The sequence below is a fragment of the Cervus elaphus genome, chromosome 9 (genome assembly GCF_910594005.1).
Source record: "Cervus elaphus chromosome 9, mCerEla1.1, whole genome shotgun sequence".
Taxonomy (NCBI): Eukaryota; Metazoa; Chordata; class Mammalia; order Artiodactyla; family Cervidae; genus Cervus; species Cervus elaphus.
Window position 1 is genome coordinate 42,234,850 of NC_057823.1, and position 23,188 is coordinate 42,258,037.

General features: G+C 42.1%; 2 protein-coding genes across 3 annotated transcripts in view; both read left to right on the forward strand.

Annotated features, from left to right (window-relative positions):
* Window positions 1-2,204: 2,204 nt before the first annotated feature.
* NLRP3 (NLR family pyrin domain containing 3) overlaps window positions 2,205-23,188 on the forward strand; it is a 51,429-nt gene continuing 30,445 nt past the window's right edge. The window contains exons 1-6 of one of the 2 annotated variants that reach the window (XM_043912503.1): window positions 2,205-2,852; window positions 3,060-3,611; window positions 7,307-7,411; window positions 7,919-9,674; window positions 15,279-15,446; window positions 22,263-22,433. In XM_043912503.1, coding sequence (XP_043768438.1) covers window positions 3,335-3,611; window positions 7,307-7,411; window positions 7,919-9,674; window positions 15,279-15,446; window positions 22,263-22,433 — 2,477 coding nt within the window. In that variant the 5' untranslated portion in view covers window positions 2,205-2,852; window positions 3,060-3,334. Of the gene's footprint in view, window positions 2,853-3,058; window positions 3,612-7,306; window positions 7,412-7,918; window positions 9,675-15,278; window positions 15,447-22,262; window positions 22,434-23,188 lie in introns of those variants that run through there. The other variant, XM_043912504.1, reaches the window with a different exon arrangement.
* On the forward strand, window positions 16,589-17,310 carry LOC122699996 (coiled-coil-helix-coiled-coil-helix domain-containing protein 2). Its single transcript, XM_043912505.1, has one exon. It carries the CDS (start codon window positions 16,654-16,656, stop codon window positions 17,113-17,115), a length of 462 nt encoding a protein of 153 aa, XP_043768440.1. The 5' UTR covers window positions 16,589-16,653; the 3' UTR covers window positions 17,116-17,310.

Below are 23,188 nucleotides of genomic sequence, written 5' to 3' on the forward strand. Positions count from 1 at the left end.
TATATATATATATATATATATATATATATATATATATATATACACATACATATATATATATATAATGTTGGAGTATACATATATATTGGAATATATTATGGGAATATATCCTGGACTATATATATTCTATATATATGGAATATTTCATATACATATATGAAAAATATCACAATGGAATGTTATTCAGGCATGATAGATAAGGAAATCTTACCATTTGCAACAATATGAATGGATGTTGATGACATAGTGAAATAAATGAGAGGAAAGAATACCAAATGAAATCACTCATGTAGGATTTAAAATAGTCAAACTCATTGAAACAGAGTAGTATGACAGTTTCCAGGGGCTGGGGAGGGACAGAAAGAGGGAAATGTTAGAGAGTGGGCAGTTTCTATTATGCAAGATGGATAAGTCCTGGAGATCTGCTATACAGTATAGAGCCTGTAGCTAATAATACTAAATTGTGTACTTAATATTTGTTTATGGTAGATCTTATATTGTGTTCTCACCACACACACAAAGTCAGTTTTTCCCACATAATAGGGTGGGGAGAAACTTTGGGAGGTGATAAATATGCTTATAGACTTGATGGTGGTGATGGTTTCACAGGTATATACTTACCTCAATTAAGTGGTGAAGAAAAATAACAGTCAGTGGTTACTGTATTGTCTACTGACCTCCTCCATGTGACAGCTTGGAAGTGAATGGGATCTGCAGTTTGATAACCAGGTTATGCTTTCGATTGTCTGTTTTTGCTGCTATGGTATTCTCCATCACAGCCCCCTCAGTGTCATCAAAACACTCATATGGCTGTTGTCAGAGTCAGAGGGAACATTCATTGAGCAGCAGTTGAATTTCCTCCCCTTTTCTACCCCAGTGGCCATTGAGGAGAGGCCAGGTATCTCTGGCTATAAGCAGGCTCAGCTTTGAGAGCTTCAGTTTGGAAAATCCAGTGATGTGAGTAACCGTTAGTCTCTGCTTTTGCCTGTGATGCAATCCTGTTTGCTCCAAACTGAGACCACATCCTTCCTGCTGGGTTGTGACTGCTATAAATTCATCTAGTTTCTTCTCCAGCTGTTCCTGAGGCTGACGTCTGGGTGAGTCCAGCTCTTTGGAGCGGGTGGCTGAAATAGCCTGGGGAAGAGTGGGGAGATTGTTTCAAGGGGCAGAATTTGGCTAGAGGTTCCTTCTGACAGCCTTCAAGTCTATCCTTCAACATGTTCTGGAACGTTTCTTTCGTGTTTATCAATGTTTGGTCACTATGTGTGCCAGTGCATGTGTGTGGGGAGTGGGGGTCAGGAACAGTGAAGTGGCTCACGCTCACTCCCCCAGAAAGTGGATGGATGGGATGCATGTAAGGAAACGAGCATATTTAGAAACCAAGGGACAGAGAATGTAAAGGTCAGGGTTGGGGAGCACTAAGGTTAGGGATAGGGTAGCACAGAGGAGAGGCAGAGTCCAGATGTGGATGGAAAGATTGATGCAGTGGGACCTGGGAGGGTCGGCAGAGCTGGTGGATCTGTCTGGAGTACCCCCTCTCCTCCTGCCACCTGCCAAATGCATAGGGGATGGACTTGACAGGGGTTGGCGGAGAGTGGGCGATGCAAGACGTTAGGAGTGGAGAGGCAGGAATGGAGACAGAAGGAGAGTTGAACATGTTTGAGATGTCTTGAACATTAAACTGGGTTTTTATGAATTCCAGTTTGGAGAGTTCAAAAGCTTCATAAGCTTTCCCTGGTGGCTCAGACGGCAAAGAATCTGCCTGCAATGAAGGAGACCTGGCTCATAGGGCTTCTCCCTTCCTGTGATCCTTTTCTAAATTCAATAATATGAAGAGATCAATTCCAAACAAAGCCAATGTGCTCATCCATCCAAAATCTAGAAATTGTGAATGATCAAGAGATATAGCAGTTGATTTCAAGTCTTTGTGGAACTTGAAGTCTAGTTAGGAAACCGAGACATTGAACACTACAATGTGATTGAACACTACTCTGTGTGATAAAACCTGGGAAAGTGTTTTTGTTTTTTAACAATCTGATTTTTGGTTTTCCCTGGTGGCTCAGATGGTAAAGAATCTGCCTGCAATGCAGGATGGGTTCGATCCCTGGGTCAGGAAGATCCCCTGGAGAAGGAAATTGCAAACCACTCCAGTATTCTTGCCTGGAGAATTCTAAAGAAGCCTGGTGGGGTCACAAAGAATTGGACACAACTGAGCAACTAACACTTTCACTTTCATCTATATTTTTTATCATCTTCAACCATTTCTTCCTCCTACTTGACTGAGATACCTACTTAAATGGTGGAAGAAATGTTCTCACACATTTTTATGCCGAGAAAAATGCAATGTTAGGGGCATGACTCAGAAATCAGTGACCATAGTGTAAATCTTGCCTTTGTCCCTCCTGGCTGTGAAACTCTGGGCAAGTCACTTAGCCTAAGACTCAGTTTCTACTTCCATACCATGGAACTAGGAATATAATTTTTCAGTTTTATGCATCAGTACAATACCTAACTCATGAGAAGCTCTCAATAAATGTGAGTTCTAATAATTATTATAATTGTGAATTTTGCAAGGAGAGATTAAAGAAATGTATATATTTATCATTCTTCCTTATCACCCCAAGGTCCATCCCATTTCAGTTTTAATCAATCAATGTGTTGATAAAGGGGTTGTTGCAGGTTATGCCTTCCTCTGCCTGCTTCTATGTTCTCTTTCCTTCCCTCTAGACATATGCTGTTCTGTTATCACCATAATTACTCATTCCTGGCATCCTTTCTTCTCTTGTCCCACATTCATCTTTCCTTGGTTCAAAACAGAAACAAGAAACCAGAGTCTTTCAGTTGGAAGGAAGGTAAAAAAATCTTTTCCACTCTGCCATTTTATAGATGGGGAAACTGAAGTTGAACAATAGTGGAGAGATCGTCCAGGGTCATCCATAGCCAGTAATCAGTGGGATCAAAGTTCTCTTGGTGATACATCAAGGTGGCATCAGGAAGCGGTTTAAGACTGCATTGCACTGTTAATGTGATTGTGTTGGTGATTTTGTTTCTCTCCATAGGGGCACCTTTCTTCCATGGCTCAGGACACACACCTGGGTCGAGCCAATAGGAAAACTTTCTGGTAAGAATTTGACTCACTTTTAAAAGCTAAAGGTGGCAACTTGTTAGAATCTAGTGATATTTTTTTTCCCTTTCAATTTTCTGGGTTTTTGATACTTTAGTTCTCTCTGAGGGTAAATTTCTGAAAAGACTTCTTAACCATATGCTGTTTGCACCACCCAACTTCCAAGTGTGGATTTATGCCCAAGGACTCTGACTGGGGCTGCTGATAAGCATGGTAAGTGTTCGCTGCAAGCTGGCTCGTTACCTGGAGGACCTGGAAGACATAGACTTTAAGAAATTCAAGATGCATTTAGAAGACTATCCCAGTCAGAAGGGCTGTACCTCAATTCCTCGGGGTCAGACAGAAAAAGCAGATCATGTGGATCTAGCCACGCTGATGATTGATTTCAACGGGGAAGAGAAGGCATGGGCCATGGCCAAGTGGATTTTTGCTGCAATCAACAGGAGAGACCTTTACGAGAAAGCTAAGAGGGATGAGCCAGAATGGGGTGAGTGGAATGAAGACTGTACTTTTTTAAAATCATGATAAAATATACATAAGATAAAATTTACTATCAGCCATTTTTAGTGTATGATGCAGTGGTGGTAAGCTCATTCACACTGTTGTTCAATCAATCTCCAGAACGCGTTTTCATCTTGCAAAACTCTGCACCCATGAAACAATTCTACCCTCCCCTCAGCCCCCGACAACCACTTTCTGTTTCTATGAATTTGACTATTCTAGTACCTTTTATAAGTGGAATCATAGAATATTTGTCTTTTTGTGTATTAGCATAAACTTCCTCAAGCTTCACGCACATTGTCTTATATGGCAGGATTTCATTACTTTTTAAGGTAGAATACTATTTTGTGGTATGTGTATACCACAGTTTGTTCATTCATTCATCCATCATTGGACTTTCTAATTGCTTTTAGCTTTTGACTATTGTGAATAGTGTTTCTATGAATATGATTGTACAAATCTCTTTGAGATCTCGCTTTCAATTCTTTTGGGTTTATTTCCAGAAGTGGAATTACTGGCTTATATGGTAATTCTAGTTTAATTTTTTGAGGAATTGCCATAATGTTTTCCACAGTAGATGCACCATTTTACATTTCCACTAACAGTGCACAAGGGTTCTAATTTCTTCACATCCTTACTAACATTTATGTTTTCTTTTTTTGACAGTAGCAGTCCTAATGGGTTTGAGATGGTATCTCATTTGTATTTCCCCATTGACTAGTGATATTGAACCTCTTCTCATGCGCTTGTTAGTCATTTGCTTATCTTTGGAGAAATGACTATTCAAGTTCCTTTCCCATGTTTTAAATGGGATGTTTGTCTTTTGCATGGTGAGGTTCTTCCTTCTGGCTTAGTGTTCTGAGCAAGGGAAGGGTACAAGAAAGGACTCAGAAGAACCTAGAAAATCACAAGATGATGATGTTGAACTAGTGAAAAAGAGTAATAAAAATGAATCAGTGTTTCTGAAACAGACAAAAATGATGGTATATATGTAGTACATCTATGCCATTTGAAGTCAGTTTTATAGACTTAAACTCCTGTTTTCTAATGAATTATTTTCTATTTACCCTGTTTTTTCTTCTAACCTTGTTTTGTCCACATTGGCATATCTACAGTTAATTAAAAAGTATTTATACTGGCAAATATAAAATAGATCAGCAGATCACAAGCAGAGTGAGGTGGGGGAGAAATATGGATCTAATGAGGGAGATAAAAAATAGGGGCATGAAGGCAGGTGTATTTATCAGTGTGATGTTGTAAACAAATTGTTTATAACAGCATAATTATAATTGTGTCAGTACTGACATCCTCAGTAACCATGTTAAAGTGTAATAATCGAGGTTGCTTCTCTGGTGGCTCAGATGGTGAAGAATCTTCTTGCAATGCGGGAGACCTGAGTTCGATCCCTGGGTTGGGAAGCCCCCTTGGAGAAGGGAATGGCAACCCACTCCAGTATTCTTGCTTGGAGAATTCCATGGACAGAGAGGAGCATGGCGGGCTACAGTTCATGGGGTCGCAAAGAGTCAGACAAGACTGAGGGGCTGACACTTTCACTTTCAATCATGGTTGCAGAAGTAGTTCACTAAGCAACTTTTATGGATTTTATTTATTCCTCACAAGAACCCCTGGAGGCCTGTGCTTTTTCAAATAAGTTTTCAATTTCATTATACTAAGTGAAATAAGTCAATCACAAAAAGACAAATATTCTGTGATTCCATTATAAGAGGTACCTGGAGTAGACAAATTCATAGAGACAAAGTGGTGGTTTCCAGTGGCTGCAAGGAATGGGGAATGGAGAACTGTTGTTTAATGGATATAAAGAATTTCATTTTCACAAGATGAAAAATAATTCTGGAGAATGGTTGCAAAACCATGTGAAATGAGCCCGGAAAAAGTTACAGTTGTCCATGGCTCTGTTCTAACCAGAGCCAAGCCTCGATTCAATGCCAAGTGTCTCTTTGGTGGAATAACCATTATGCCATTTGGCTTGTACATGTAGGTTTTGGGGGTGGAAGGATTACACCTAGGGTTAGAAGTTTTTTTTTTTTTTGTGGGTTTTGTTTTTTGTTTCAGGGGGCTGGCTAGTGTTACATTTTAGGTAAAAATTAAGTTTTGGTCTTGGTTTGAGTTAATGTTTAGATTTTATTTTGTGGTTTGGTGTGTGTGGGGTTAACAGCATTTGCATTCAAAACAAGTAGATACCTCAGGAATCTTTTATATAGCTCTGGAGTTCCTGCCCACCTAAATTTATCTGCCCCATGCATTTGCCCTGGTACCTGTCTCTTGTTCTGCTGTGTCTAATTTCTCCTGTAAGATACCTCTTTTGGATGTGTTATTTATTGATTGTTCAGGTCTATAATTCTCAGCTGTGGATGCATGTGGGGCTTTTATTTTTTATTTATTTTTTTTGCATGTGGGGCTTTTAAAATAAAAAAGTGCCTTCTACTTGATACTCTGTAATGACCTATATGGGAGTAGAATCTAAAAAAGAGTATATATATATATATGTATATATAATTGTGATTCACTTTTCTGTACAGCAGAAAACTAACAGCATTGTAAATCAACCCTACTCCAATAAAAATTATTTTAAAAATAGATGAATATAATGGTGCCTGGGCTCCAGCTCAGAAAACTGAAAAAGGGTCATTGGGAGTAGAGTCCTAGAATCAATTTTTTAAAAACTTTCTAAGTGAATCTAAAGTTAGTCAGGATTCTGAATTAGATATAAGTCAGATGTGTTATTCTCGCTTTTGAAGACTCCAAATAAGGATCAGATGAATTCCAGGCATTTGGGCTCAAGGGCAGATGATACTGCTGGCCTTTGGCCTTCCTGGGGATAACTGAGAGTGTGGCGATGGCCTTAAAACCAGAGCACAAGGGAGGGAATCTGCCAAAGCCAAATGAGGATGAGAAACTTTGATGGCTCATATGTTTGCCTTCTGATTTACAGGCTTGGGAGATAGATTCCAAGACTGGATACAATGAGGACACAATATTAGTTGGTATCCATTGCTTTGAAATTAGGAGTACAGGAATGCTTCCAGCTGGACATTCAACTGAGCTGTATTTTGGTTTGGGAGATGTTCAGGGCAGGTGGCTTTGACCTGCATCAAGTGTTGGCTATTGGATTTCAATTGTTTTTGTTGTTCAGTCGCTCAATTGTGTCTGACTCTGAGACCCCACGGACTGCAGCACGCCAGGCTTCCCTGTCCTTCACCATCTTCCGGAGCTTGCTCAAACTCATGTCCATTGAGTCCATGATACCATCAAATCATCTCGTCCTCTGTCATCCCATTCTCCTCCTGCCTTCAATCTTTCCCAGCATCAGAGTCTTTTCTAATGAGTTGGCTCTTTGCATCAGGTGGCCAAAGTATTGGAGTTTCAGCTTCAGCATCTGTCCTTCCAATGAATATTCAGGGTTAATTTTCTTTAGGATTGACTGGTTTGAACTTCTTGCAGTCCACAGGACTCTTAAGGGTCTTCTCCAACACCACAGTTCGAGAGCATCAATTCTTTGGTGCTCAGCCTTCTTTATGGTCCAACTCTCACATCCATGCATGACTACTGGAAAAACCATAGCTTTGACTAGATGGACCTTTGCCATTGGGTTTCAATGACATCACCTTAATCAGGAGACCTGATTTTTGATGCTTTGTATTTTCTTCCTTTAATTCTCAGAGAATGCAAATGTTTCTGTACTAAGTCAGGAAGAAAGCCTTGAAGAAGAATGGATGGGTTTACTGGGATACCTTTCCAGAATCTCTATTTGTAGGAAAAAAAAAGGTAAGCAATATAGGTGGTACTTCTGATTGGGTTTAGAGACCTGATTCTATAGGTACTTGAAGCTCAGAAGGTGGATAACTTGGTGATCCTAACATGTTCCTTGGGGTGAAAAGGTCTGTCTTAGGAAATCCACTTTAGCTTAAGAAACAGATGTGTGTTTCACTCCTTGCAGTCCCAGAACCATGGGTGGGCAACTGAATGTTTCAGGTTTTATAGGGCATGAGCTGCAGACTATGTAAAGGAGTAAGACTGAATGAAAAAGGACTTTCTGGTCAGGGCCAATACCATATGGCACTTTGCTATTCTTCTGTTCAGCTGTGTCTAGGAGGATTTTGACACCTATATTTTCTGGGGCTATCCATACCCCAGGCAGTGGCAAGAAATTGCAACTCCCATTTTTCAATATCAGTTTCCACTCCTTAGAGACCACCAGCCCCTGTTGTCAGCTTGTCTCTGGTGGATGTGGTCAAGCTTCTTCTGAAGTCTAACTTTCTGTCTCTGACACAGATTACTGTAAGAAGTACAGAAAATATGTGAGAAGCAAATTCCAGTGTATTGAAGACAGGAATGCCCGCCTGGGTGAGAGCGTGAACCTCAACAAACGCTTCACCAGGCTGCGTCTCATCAAGGAACACAGGAGCCAGTGGGAGAGGGAGCATGAGCTCCTGACCATTGGAAGGACCTGGGCCAAGATACAGGATAGTCCCGTGAGTTCCGTGAACTTGGAATCGCTGTTTGATCCTGAGGACCAGCACTCTGAGCCTGTGCACACGGTGGTATTCCAGGGAGCAGCGGGCATCGGGAAAACAATACTGGCCAGGAAGATCATGTTGGACTGGGCATCAGAGAAACTTTACCAGGATAGATTTGACTATTTGTTTTACATTCACTGCCGGGAGGTAAGCCTTGGGGCGCAGAGGAGCCTGGGGGATCTGATCGCCAGCTGCTGCCCTGGCCCAAACCCACCCATAGGCAAGATTGTAAGCAAGCCTTCCAGGATCCTCTTCCTCATGGACGGCTTTGACGAGCTTCAAGGTGCCTTTGATGAGCACACGGAAGCACTCTGCACGAACTGGCAGAAGGTGGAGCGGGGAGACATTCTCCTGAGCAGCCTCATCAGAAAAAGACTGCTTCCTGAGGCCTCACTCCTCATCACCACAAGACCTGTGGCTCTGGAGAAACTTCAGCACTTGCTGGGCCAGGCTCGTCATGTGGAGATCCTGGGTTTCTCAGAGGCCAGGAGGAAGGAATATTTCTTAAAGTATTTCTCAGATGAGCAGCAAGCAAGGGAAGCCTTCAGGCTGATTCAGGAGAATGAGATCCTCTTCACCATGTGCTTTATTCCTCTGGTCTGCTGGATTGTGTGCACTGGACTGAAACAGCAGATGGATAGTGGCAAGAGTCTTGCTCGGACATCCAAGACCACTACTGCAGTGTATATCTTCTTCCTCTCTAGTTTGTTGCAATCTCAGGGAGGGAGCCAGGAGAACCACAACTCTGCTACCCTCTGGGGTCTCTGCTCATTGGCTGCAGATGGAATCTGGAACCAGAAAATCCTATTTGAGGAGTGTGATCTCAGAAATCACGGCCTGCAGAAGGCAGATGTGTCTGCTTTCTTGAGGATGAACCTGTTCCAAAAGGAAGTGGACTGCGAGAAATTCTACAGCTTCATCCACATGACTTTTCAGGAGTTCTTTGCTGCCATGTACTACCTGCTGGAAGAAGATAATCATGGGGAGATGAGGAGCATCACTCAGGGTTGTTCAAAGCTTCCCAACCGAGATGTGAAGGTCCTTCTCGAAAACTATGGCAAATTCGAAAAGGGGTATCTGATTTTTGTTGTCCGTTTCCTCTTTGGCCTTATAAACCAGGAGAGAACCTCCTACTTAGAGAAAAAACTGAGCTGTAAGATCTCGCAGAAAATCAGGCTGGAGCTGCTGAAATGGATTGAAGCAAAAGCCCAGGCCAAGACACTACAGACTGAGCCCAGCCAGCTGGAATTGTTCTATTGTTTGTATGAGATGCAGGAGGAGGAATTTGTGCAAAGGGCCATGGGCCATTTCCCCAAAATTGAGATCAAGCTGTCCACCAGAATGGACCATGTGGTTTCTTCTTTTTGTATTGAGAACTGTCGCCATGTGGAATCCCTTTCCCTGAGGTTGCTCCATAACTCACCCAAGGAGGAGGAAGAAGAGGAGGAAGTTAGACACTCTCATATAGACCATTCTGTTCTCTCTGATTCTGAGGTTGCATATTCTCAGCGGTAAGGAGATCTTGCTTCAGGCAATTGGTACTATATGTCTTCTACTTTCTAGTCTTCTGATTCTTGGCACTTACTCTCCTTTGTCTTCAACAGTCTTGCAAATGCAGTTTCCACAGCTACAAAACAATGCCATCATCAATCATTTCTACCAGACCCCTTCATTGGCAGATATTGACTAGTAGAGGAAGAGTAGGTGGACAAATGACATGAGAAAAAAACCAGTGAAACAGTAAGCAAATGTTTGGTGGATGCCAATTTAGCACAATGTGTTATGTGAAAAAAAGAATGGAAGAAAATGTTCATAAACTCAAATTGCTTGTAATTTACTTGAGACTTTATTGCTTAATAGCCTGTCACCTAAGGGGCAGAAAAACCAGTATGACTCTGCCCAGGAACGCAGAGGACAGAGAACCTCAGTGTGGGATGTTTGGGGGAGATTTCTTGGAGGAGTGAAGTTTGAGCCTGCCTTGAAAGATTGAGAGAATGTAGGTGGGTGGCAGAGAAGGAAAAAGAATTTTTTATTACCTAGACAATCTCTTTTAAGAAAAATAATTAATTAATTTATTTTTGGCTACGCTAGGTCTTGCTGTGTGTGGGGATTCTCTAGTTGCTGCAAGCAGAGGCCAATCTCCAGTTGTGGTGCACAGGCTTCTCATTGGGGTGGCTTCTCTTGTTATAGAGCACAGGCTTTGGGCATGCAGGCTTCAGTAGTTGTGGCACGTGGGCTTAATTGGCCTGTACAGGTGGAATCTCTCAGGAAGAGGGATGGAACTCGTGTCACCTGCATTGGCAGGCAGATTTTTAACCACTGGATTGCCGGAAAAGTCCTGGCAGTGGCGTCTTATATGAAGGAGACATGAATGTGGTCTGAGGAAGAGCGTTTATGTAGGAGAAAATGGAGAGGGACATGGCTTCACTGGAACAACCAATGAGGGGAAATAGGGCTGGAAAGGAGAGAGTGCTCCAAGGCCCTCACCTTGCGCTTGCAGCCAGGCATTTGTCAACAGCTAGGGCTTCCCTGATGGCTCAGATGGTAAAAAATCTGTCTGCAAAGCAGGAGACCCTGGTTTGTTCCCTGGGTCAGAAAGACCCCCTGAAGAAGGGTATGGCAACCCACTCCACTGTTCTTGCCAGGAGAGTTCCGTGGATAGAGGAGCCTGGTGGCCTACAGTCCATGGGATCGCAAAGAGTTATACATGACTGAGGAACTAACACTTTCATTTGTCAACAGCACCCACTTCAAGGTCTGTTTACTCAATTGCTAGAGGGTTGGAAGTCAGTTGTGTGTGTTCATTGAAAGGGTTGAGTTACTTGACTTCTAAATCCTCGGGCAGAAACTACCACAGCTTCAGTGGCTGTGGGGAGGTGTCTGCTCTGTTAATGCTTGGGTTTGACCTCTATAGAGGACACCTGACATGGGACAAAATTAAGGAGAAAAGGAGCTGGCCCTTTCACTGGCAGCAGTAAGCTTTCAGCTCCCTCTCTTTTCCTTGGCACTGCTACCACGATGACTTTTCTATTTATTGTTGGGTCATCAAGGACTACCTGCTGAGGCTTCAGTAGTGGCTAAGACCCAGGTCCTGTTCACAACAACTTACAGCTGGGTTGTGGGGCCAGGCAGGAAACCAGGGCTCTTGGTAGAGGGGGTGGGCCTTGGCAGGAATATTGGTGGAGTGCATCTGAAGCACACAGGGGGAGCCCTTGGCCAGCTGGATCCTGAAGGATGGAGTATGAAAGAGCCATGGATGCGCAAGGGGCAGCCCAGACCAAGGGGACGGTGGGTTCAGAGAGTGGGATGGGGAAGCAGGGTACATTTTGACAATGGCAAATAGTTCAGAATAGCTAGAAAGAAGATGGAAGAGGGAGAGAGCAAGAGCCAGGGGGACTACAGCATCTACAGAAGAGCCTAATATAGTTTGCAAATCCTGTGAACTTTCATTTTCAATCTTTAGAAAGAAGCATGTTTGTTATGACTGCAAGAAAGATTTTTGCTCAGTTTGTTCAGTCTTACAAAAAAAAATCTCCATAGATGTTCCACTTGGCACTTATTACAAGAGATTCAGTGCTCTCAGTTAATGCAACTGAAAATGAAGGATCTCTGGCAGTATGTCATTCTTAGAAGCATACCAATTGATGCCTGTCGAGAAAAAGAAGACTTGGTAGATTTGGTACTGTGCCACCAGGGGCTCAGTTCTGAGGACAACCTGGCCATGAGCAGCCTGAATTCCTCAAGGTCCCAGACTTCTAGCTTTTTTACACATTGATTTTTTTTTTTTTCAAACTATACAGCCCCATCTGCTACCATGTCTTGAGAGAAGATCTCACTAGGGCACTAAAAATGAGGCTCAGAAAACAAGACACCTGACTAAGATCACAGGATTGTGAAGAAGCCTGGCAGAAACTCAGACTAAAACCTTGAAGAAAAGCTTGATGCGCATCATGCTAGATGATCGCTACCTTCTTCTGAGGCCAGGAGCTTGCTTTGTGTGTTGTAGAGCCTTTGAAGGACTAGCAGCATGAGCACCTACCTGGTGCCTGTTAGAAGTGAAGGACTGCAGGCCTGAGCCTAGACCCATGGAATCAGAATCTTCATTTTAACAGGAGTAGCACTTTGGAATCACCTGGAAGTCTTAAAAATATCAATATGCTTGGTCCTACCTCAGAAATTCTGGCTTTATTCCTATGATGTGGCCTGGCATAGGGATTTTTGTGATCATAACTGATGCTATTATGTAGCTAATGTAAGAACTAGCCTCTGGGTCCTTTAGTAGAGTGTCCAGGGCCATGGGCAGGGCAGCCAATTGATGAAGGAGGAGAAGGATTCCTGAGGTAGGAACCAGAGGCTCTTTACAGTCAGCCAAAGTCACAGGCTGTTTTGCAATTTAAAAAATATTATTTTTCATTGAGATATAGTTGATATACAATGTTTCCAGTGTATAACATAGTGATTCATAATTTTTTAATTGTTTTTTTAAAATGAAAACAAATTTAAATTGAAGGACAATTGCTTTACAATATTGTGTTGGTTTCTGCCATACATCAACATGAATCAGCCATAGGTATACTTCTGTCCTCTCCCTCTTGACCGTCCCTCCTACCTCTCTCCCCATCCCACCCCTCTAGGTTGTCACAGAAACCCCAGTGTGAGTTCCCTGAGTAATATGGCAAATACCCATTGGCTACCTATTTTACATATGGTGATTCACGATTTTTAAAGGTTGCATTCCATTTATAGCTATTGGCGATATTCCTTGTGTTGTACAACTTATTCTTGTATTTTATTTATTTTACACATAGTAATTTGTGCTTCTTTTTTTTTAAACTTTTTGTTTTGTATTGAGATATAGCTGATTAAAAATGTTGTGATAGGTTCAGGTGAAAAGAGAAGGGACTCAGCCATATATATACATGTATCCATTTTCTCCTAAACTCCTCTCCCATCCAGGCTTTCATATAGCATTGAGCAGAGTTTCATGTGCCATGCAAGAAGATCCTTCTTGGTTATCCATTTTAAATATAACAGTGTGTACATGTCTATTTCAAACTCCCAAATTATTCCCTCCCCTCATCCTCTTCCCATTTTAGTTTTTTAAATTGAAGTATAGTTGATTTGCAATGTCATATTAGTTTTAAATCTATAGCACAGTGATTCAGTTATATATATATATGTCTTATATATATATATATATATATATATATATATATGCATATACTTTTTCAGATTATTTTCCTAATAGGTTGTTACAAGTTATTGTCCTCTGTGCCATACAGTAGATCCTTGTTGGTTATCTATTTTATATACAGTAGTAGTGGTGGTTTAGTTACTGTCGTGTCTGAATTTTTGTGACCGCATGGACTTTAGCCCACCAGGCTCCTCTGTCCATGGGATTTTCCAGGCAAGAATACTGGAGTGGGTTGGCAGTTCCTTCTCCAGGAGATCTTCCCGACCCAGGGATCGAACCTACATCTCCTGCTTGACACAGACCTTCTTTACCACTGTGCCACCTGGAAAGCTGTCTATAGCAGTGTGTGTATGTTAACCCCAACCTCCTAATTTATCCCTTCTTCCCCTTCACCTTTGATAACTGTAATTTTGTTTTCTATGTCTGTGAGTCTTTTTCTGTTTTGTAAATAAGTTTATTTGTATTATTTTTTAGATTCCACATATGAGTGATATCATATACTATAATACCGTCTAAGTCCATCCAAGTTGTTGCAGATGACAAAATTTCATTATTTTTGTATTTTTCAATTGGAAAATAATTGCTTTACAATGTTGTGTTGGTTTCTGCCATACATCAACATGAATCAATCATACCTCCGTATATATGTATCCCTTCTCTCTTGAGCCTCCTCACTCCCATCCCATCCTCTAGGTTGTCATAGAGTGTCAGGCTGGGCTCTGTGTGTTAGGTAGCAGTTTCCCACCAGTTATCTATTTCACATATGGTAGTGTATATATGTCAAAGCAAGCTCTGGGAGTTGGGGATGGATAGGAAAGCCTGGTGTGCTGCAGTCCATAGGGCCACAAAGAGTTGGACACGACTGACTAAGCAACTGAACCGACCTGAACTGATATGTCAATGCTACTTTCTCAATTTATCCCACCCTCTCCTTCTCCTGCTGTGTCCATGAGTCCATTCTCTATGTCTGCATATCCATGGCTGAATAGTGTTCTGTTGTGTGTGTGTGTGTTTGTGTATGTATATATCACACCTTCTTTATCTATTCATCACAGGCTCTTTTTCTTTTTTAAATTAATTTGTTTATTTTAATTGGAGGCTTATTACTTTACAATATTGTAGTGGGTTTTGCCATACATTGACATGAATCAGCCATGGGTGCACATGTGTTCCCCATCCAGAAGCCCCCTCTCACCTCCCTCCCCATCCCCCAGAGTCATCCCAGTGCACCAGCTCTGAGCACCCTGTCTCATGCATCAAACCTGAACCGGGAATCTGCTTCACATATGATAATATACATGTTTCAATGCTACCCTCTCAAATCATCCCACCCTCGCCTTCTCCCACAGAGTCCAAATGACTGTTCTTTACATCTGTGTCTCTTTTGCTGTCTCGCATATAGGGTCATTGTTACCATCTTTCTAAATTCCATATATATGCGTTAGTATACTGTATTGGTGTTTTTCTTTCTGACTTACTTCACTCTGTATAATAGGCTCCAGTTTCATCCACCTCATTAGAACCAATTCAAATGCATTCTTTTTAATGGCTGAGTAATATTCCATGGTGTATATGTACTACAGCTTTCTTATCCATTCATCTGCCGATGGGCAGCTAGGTTGCTTCCATGTCCTGGCTATTGTAAACAGTGCTGCGATGAACATTGGGGTACACGTGTCTCTTTCAATTCTGGTTTCCTCAGTGCATCACAGGCTCTTTTAATCATAAAATGTGCAGAACAGCCTTACCAGGACTCTTCTGGCCTTTTGCATTCCTCAGTGCCCAGTCTTTGGTTCTGTGACTCATTTCTTGATCCCTAGGATGCCTTTGCACTAGTGTCAGCCACTCCTGGCTCCAACTTCAGTTTGCTATTCTTAGAGATTCACTTTGTTTTCTCTTCTTCCTTCCTTCCAATTTCTAGGTTGGTGAACTATCTGACCACCAGCATTTGCAGTGGCATCTTCTCAGTCCTGAGCAATAACTGGAACCTCACTGAATTGAACCTCAGTGGCAATACCCTGGGGGACCCAGGCATGAAGGTGCTGTGTGAAACACTCCAACAACCGGGTTGTAACATTCGTAGATTGTGGTAAGAATCCGCGCGCGTGTGTGTGTATACGGGTGTGTATATGTGTGTGTGTGAGAAAGACAGAAAGGGAGAAGAAGGACCATGTTAGCAGTTTATTAGTTTTCTAAGGCTGGCATAACCAAGTACCACAGAGTGGGAGACTTAAATGATAGAAGTTAACTTTCTCACAATCCTGGGAGCTGGAAGTCCCAGATGAAATTGTCAGAAGTGTTGGTTTCTTCTGCTGCTTCTGTCCTTGGCTATAGATCGCTGTCCTCTCCCTGTGTCTTCACATGATCTCTGTGCATGTGTCTGATCTCTTCTTCATACAAGGTCACCAGTCATGCTGGATTAGGGCCTGCCCTAATGAAGTCATTTTAACTTAATTACCTTTTTAAAGCCCAGTGTAGTCATATTCTAAGGTGCTAAGGGTTGAGACTTCAACATGAACTTTTTTGGGGGGAGACAGCTCAGTCTATTACAAATGGGAAGGCCAAATGGTTTGGAGGACAGTTATTTGAGAAGTTTCAGATGGGGAAGAATAAAGGGGAACTGAAAATAAGTCATTTGTTGGTGGTAGGAAAGGGCATTACTTTTAGGGTCTTCCATTTCTTCATTAGCCATGCTTATAGATGAGAATAGAAGAGTTTTATCAAATACAGAAATGGCTATCTGAGCTGGAACCCATCAAAATATTTTGCATGGATTAAATTGTCACAGGGCATGTCTTGTGGTTCCATAATAAAGTGCTTGCTATGAGCCCACACTGTGATAAACACCCTCTTCTAACAACCCAAGAAATGACTCTATACATAGACATCACCAGATGGCCATACTGAAATCAGATTGATTATATTCTTTGTAGTTGCAGATGGAGAAACTCTATACAGTCAGCAAAAACAAGATCAGGAGCTGACTGTGGCTCAAATCATGAACTCCTTATTGCCAAATTCAGACTTAAATTGAAGAAAGTAGGGAAAACTACTAGACCATTCAGGTATGACCTAAATAAAATCTGTTATGATTATACAGTGGAAGTGAGAAATAGATTCAAGGGATTAGGTCTAATAGAGTGCCTAAAGAACTATGGACAGAGGTTTGTGACATTGTACAGGAGGCAGTGGTCAAGACCATCCCCAAGAAAAAGAAACACAAAAGGCAAAATGGTAGAATCCGCCGGGGTCTCTGAGTGTCCCGCTTGTCTACGTCGCTTAGGAGTGCAGTCAAGATGCCTCGTGGAAGCCGAAGCCGCACTTCCCGCGTGGCCCCTCCTGCCAGCCGCGCGCCTCAGATGAGAGCAGCGCCCAGGCCAGCGCCCGTAGCTCAGCCACCAGCAGCGGCTCCGCCATCTGCTGTTGGCTCCCCTGCTGCTGCTCCCCGGCAGCCAGGCCTGATGGCGCAGATGGCAACCACTGCTGCTGGCGTGGCTGTGGGCTCTGCCGTCGGCCACACTCTGGGTCACGCCCTCACTGGGGGCTTCAGTGGAGGAAGCAGTGCTGAACCCTCAAGGCCTGACATCACTTACCAGGAGCCTCAGGGAGCCCAGCCGGCACAGCTGCAGCAGAACAGCCCCTGCTTCTACGAGGTGAAGCAGTTCCTGGAGTGTGCCCAGAGCCAGGGTGACCTTAAACTCTGCGAGGGTTTCAGCGAGGTGCTGAAGCAGTGCAGATTGGCCAACGGATTAGCTTAATCAAGAAGTTCCAGTTGAAGACATGAAAAATCACCTCTCCTGACCATGTTGATTTAGCATTTAAAATATAATTAGTAGTGAAGATGTGAACTGTGAGACCACCCGTTAAACCTCTCCTTAATCATTAGTAGCTTTTGTTCTTCACCATTGCAGTGGAAGAGGGTGTCGTCACTATATAGAAGTTCATTGAGATGGTATTGAGTTTGGGATTGGGCAGAAGAGGTGGTTGTGGCCTCTTAAGCGTGCTTTTCTGATGTTATTGTTTGTGATTTAATTAGAATAAAGTGATTTTCTTTCTAAAAAAAAAAAAAAAAAGGCAAAATGGTTGTCTGAGGAGGCCTTACAAATAGCTGAGAAAAGAAGAGAAGCTAAGGGCAAAGGAGAAAAGGAAAGATATACCCATTTGAATGCAGAGATCCAAAGAATAACAAGGAGAGATAAGAAAGCCTTCTCCAGTGATCAGTGCAAAGAAATAGAGGAAAACAATAGAATGGGAAAGAGAGATCTCTTCAAGAAAATGAGATATACCAAGGGAACATTTCATGGAAAGATGGGCACAATAAAGAACAGAAATGGTAGGGACCTAACAGAAGCAGAAGATATTCAGAAGAGGTGGCAAGAATACACAGAAAAACTATACAAAAAAGATCTTAGTGATCCAGATAGCCATGATGCTGTGATCGCTCACCTAGAACCCAACATCTTGGAATGTGACATCAAGTGGGCCTTAGGAAACATCACTACAAACAAAGCCAGTGGAGGTGATGGAATTGCAGTTGAGCTATTTCAAATCCTAAAAGATGATGCTGTTAAAGTGCTGTACTCGGTATGCCAGGAAAACTCAGCAGTGGCCACAGGACTGGAAAAGGTCAGTTTTCATTCCAATCCCAAAGAAAGGCAATGCCAAAGAATGTTCAAATTACTGCACAGTTGCACTCACCTCACATGCTAGCAAATAATGCTCAAAATTCTCCAAGTCAGGCTTCAACAGTATGTAAACCATGAATTTCCAGATGTTCAAGCTGGATTTAGAAAAGACAGAGGAACCAGAGATCAAATTGCCAACATCCGTTGGATCATAGAAAAAGCAAGAAAGTTTCAGAAAAACATCTGCTCTATTGACTATGCCAAAATCTTTGACTGTGTGGATCACAACAAACTATGGAAAATTCTTAAAGAGATGGGAATACCAGAGCACCTTACCTACCTCCTGAGAAATCTGTATGTAAGTCAAGAAGCATTAGTTAGAACTGGACATGGAACAACAGACTGATTCCAAATTAAGAAAGGAGTAAGTCAAGGCTCTATATTGCCACCCTGCTTATTTAACTTCTATGCAGAGTACATCATGTGAAATGCTTGACTGGATGAAGCACAAGCTGGAATCAAGAGTGTTTGGAGAAATATCATGACCCCAGATACACAGATGACACCACCCTTATGGCAGAAAGCAAAGAAGAACTAAAGAGCCTCTTGATGAAAGTGAAAGAGGACAGTGAAAAGTTGGTTTAAAACTCAACATTCAAAAACTGAAGATCATGGCATCTGGTCCCATCACTTCATGGCAAATAGATGGGGAAACAATGGAAATATGACAGACTTTATTTTCCTGGGCTCCAAGACCTATGCAGATGGTGAGTGTAGCCATGAAATTCAAAGATGCTTGCTCCTTGGAAGAAAAGCTATGACCAACTGGTACAGGATATTAAAAAGCAGAGACATTACTTTGTGACAAAGGTCTGTCTAGTCCAAGCTATGGTCTTTCCAGTAGTCATATATGGATGTGAGAGTTGGACTATAGAGAAAGCTGAGCGCCAAAGAATTAGTGCTTTTGAACTGTGGTATTGGAGGAGACTCTTGAGTGTCCCTTGAACTGCAAGGAGATCCAACCAGTCCATCCTAAAGGAAATCAGTCCTGAATATTCATTGGAAGGACTGATGCTGAAGCTGAAACTCCAATACTTTGGCCACCTGATGTGAAGAACTGATTCATTTGAAAAGACCCTGATTCTGGGAAAGATTGAAGGTGGGAGGAGAAGGGGACGACAGAGGATGAGATGGTTGGATGGCACCACCACTCAACGGACATGAGTTGGAGTAAACTTCAGGAGGTGGTGATGGACAGGGAGGCCTGACGTGCTGCAGTTCATGGGGAAGCAAAGAGTTGGACACGACTGAGCGACTGAAGTGATGTGCCCGCACTATGAATTAGACTCACATGCCCTGAATCAAGTACATAGTTGTACGGGCCATCCCTCCAATCATCCTTCGTCACAAATCTGGACTACACAGCCAGTTTTAAAGCCCACCACCTCAGGACATTTTCATACCTTTCTGTGTTGCTCTTAATAACCACCCTATCACCAGTCTTCTTAATTTCACCCCCGTACAAGCTGTTTTCCACTTTTCCTCATTCTGATTTTGTTACCATCCAGGGTCCTTAGACTTTTTTTTTTTTTGACTGTGCCACACAGTATATGGGATCTTAGTTCCCTGATCAGGGATTGAGCCCATGTCCTCTGTAGTAGAAGTGGAGTCTTAACCACTGAATTACCAGCCAAGTCCCTTAGACTCTTTTTGCCTTTTGTTTGGCTACACCACTGGGCATGTGGGATTTTAGTTCCCTGACCAGGAATTGAACCCATGTTCCCTGCATTGGAAGTGCAGAGTCTTAATCACTGGGCTGCCAGGGGAGTGCCCCCCATAGACTCTTTAACCAATAGAAATCAGTAAAATGTCAGATAAGAAAATTTAAGTTAAGTAAATAAGAAAGTAAAGCCATGGCTTTACTGAGCATAGTGCTGCAGCATGAGAGAGCGAAAACAAGGAAAGGTACCCTTGCTAGCTCTCTGAGGTGGGGTGAGCTGGTTTCTTAAACACAGTGAGGGTAGGGCAGATCAGTGGGTGGGACCAGAGGGATGGCTTAGGTGGTCTGCTCACCCCCTCAGTGGTACCGTGTGCAGGGATCATGTACAGTTACCCTACTTTTGCTCCTGATACTTCAGAAATGGCAGTTGGGATTTTGGCCTTTTTGTATCTTTTTATTCATAATTTGCCTCAACTATGCATGCATGCAGTTATTTTTAGTCCCTTATAGTTTCTTTCTTTCTTTTTTTAATATCCCTATTTTTGGGCTACCCCGTGTGGCCGAGCCCCCTACATAAGAATTGTGGAGTCCTGACTACCGGACCACCAGGGAATTCCTCCCTTATAGTTTCTTTTGTATTCTATTGCCCGAGGAGACATTCATCCAGGTGCAAGTGCTGCAGTAAAGGGTCCCAGGTCCCAGCCTGTCTCAACTCCAGCAGCCCAGATCTAACAACCACAATTATTTGCTTAGATATTGCAATGCCCTCCAAGACTATTAATTTCTTATGACAGGATTCATGTTTGTCCTGCAATTGTCTCTATAACGTCTGGACAAGCTTGTACCATTTGTTTGTGCTCAAAAGTACATATCAGATGAATATTGTCTGTTTGGTGTCCCTGCATCTACTTTTGCCATCCACCATTCATTCTCTGTATGGAAGACAGAGGGTTGCTTAATATTTAAAAAAAATTATGCTTTGATCACGCCATTTCCTTGCTTAAGAGCTTTTTCTTACCTGTTTTAATAAATTATAAAATGTTATTTTTGCCTTCAAGGTTCTGGCTGATTTTAAGATTTAACATTCCTCTCTACCTTTATACCATGCCACTCTCTCCATCAACCCTGTGGATGTGATGCCCCTCTGTGATTCTAGAAAGTGAGACACAAACAGGGAGACATGTGTGAGAATGAGATGTTCTGCAGATAAAGATTTAGTTATCTATTTGCTTCTAGTTGGTGTGGAAATGGAGGCAGAAAAGGTAATCCAGCCAGCTCATAGGACATTTGAAATGAGCTAGAACATTGTTCTTGCTTCTCTGTTTTGGTGGTGGTGCCGATAGTGGTGATAGCGTGTGTCTGTATAAAGCAATCAAGAATCAGAGATGCTCACTCCTTCAGTGTAGATGGAGGGCTGGGATTAAAACATCAAACAAAACAGCAGGGACAAGATCGTCCAAGAGAAAAGGAAGATGCATACAGCCCTAGAGAGAGCAGTATCCATCTGAGGGAGTCTCAGCTGTTAGAAACATGTGGTAAAGAGGTGGAGCCCATCGGCTAACCATTGTTTTCATTTATGAAACAGAAACATGCCATTTAAATACTTGAGAATTGCCCATTATTTAGATGTGCTCCCTGGCAGCTGTGGTCACAGATTGTGAGCCAGAGAGCCTGAGAACTATCTTCCCAACATGTCTTTTTTTTTTTTTTTTTACTTATTTTTTAACTGAAGGAAAATTGCTTTATAATGTGTTGGTTTCTGCCATAGTACAAAGCAAATCACTCATAATTATGCATATATCACTTCCTTCTTGAGCCTCCCTCTCTTCCCCTCAACCCACCCTTCTAGGTCCTCACAGAGCACCAGACTGGGCTCCTTGTGTTGCATAGGAACTTCCCATCAGCTATTTACTTTAACAGAGTGTGTATATGTCAGTGCTACTTTCTCCATTCATCCCACCCTCTCTTTCCCCTACTGTGTCTACAAGTCCGTTCTCTATCTCTGTGTCTCCATTTCTTCCCTGCAAATAGGTTCATCAATACCATTTTTCTAGATTCCATATATATGTGTTAATATACAATACTTGTTTTTCTCTTTCTGACTTACTTCACTGTGTATGACAATCTCTAGGTTCATCCAATTCACTAGAACTGACTTGAATTTTCCCAATATGTCTTGAGCTGTAGTCAGGAGTTTCTGATAAGATGATACTTTCCTTTTTAAAAAAATATTTATTTATGTGTTTGGCTACGTCAGGTCTTAGTTACAACACTTAGGATCTTTGATATTCAGGGTGGCATGTGGGATCTAGTTCCTGACCAGTGATCAAACCTGGACCCCCAGCTTTGGGAGCATGGACCCTCACCCACTGGACCACAAGAGAAGTCCCAAGATAATACTTTCCTTCATGAAAATTTAGTTATAAATTTAGTTTAATTCTCTTTGTAACATGAGCTCACAGTGCCCCTGCCTGGTGCTAAAACCCAGCAGAGACCAGAAGGCAGTGACAGAAAGCAGCCCACGCTCTGAGATCTTTCTGTTTCTGTGCTTGTAATGAAGGTTGGGACAGTGCTGCCTTTCCCATCAGTGCTGCTTCAACATCTCCTCAGTCCTGAGCAACAACCAGAAGCTGGTGGAACTGGACCTGAGCCACAACGCCCTGGGAGACTTCGGGATCAGACTTTTGTGTGTGGGACTGAGGCATCTATTCTGCAATCTGAAGAAGCTCTGGTGAGGCTGAACTAATTTCCCTCATGAAGCAATAGCTGTGGCTATAATGAGCCATGATGTGTTAGAATTTTAAAGTGAAAATGGCCTTGGGCTACTCAGAGGATTCCCTGTATTTATCTCTGGATGTTTTTCAATAATTAATTTAGTTAGCATTTTTTGTGAGAAAAGTCACATAGCACTGGAGGGGACCTTAAAAAAAATCAGAAATTTTATGCTTGCCTTTAAGGTATTTATAACCTAGCTAAGAAAATAAAACCAATGTATTTTGCTTTAGAAGAGTTTCGGGATTTGATGATAAGGCCTTGGTGCACATTAAATAGGAAAAATGGGGCCAAAGCAATGCAGTTGCTTGACAGTCTATGTAGCTCTTCTCTGAATGCTTTGGGAGACTTGAATTTTGAAGAAGACAAGAAATCAGTTGAAAATGGTAGGGCCAATTTATACTTGTTAAGGTGGCTATTATAAAAAAGCAAAACACAACAGGGCTATATATTCAGTAAAATAAGCCAGAGGCAAAAGGGAAAATATTGTATGATTCCATTTATATGTAATACCTAGAATAGTCAGATTCATAGAGACAAAAGGTAGAATGGTGGTTTGCAGGGTTTTAGGGGAAGGGAATTTGGAGTTATTGTTTAATGAGTATAGAATTTCAGTTTTGGAATATGGAAAAGAGTTCTGGAGATGGACAGTGGTGATAGTTGCACAGTTATGGGAATGTACTTAAGTGCTACTAAATTGTAACACTTATAAAT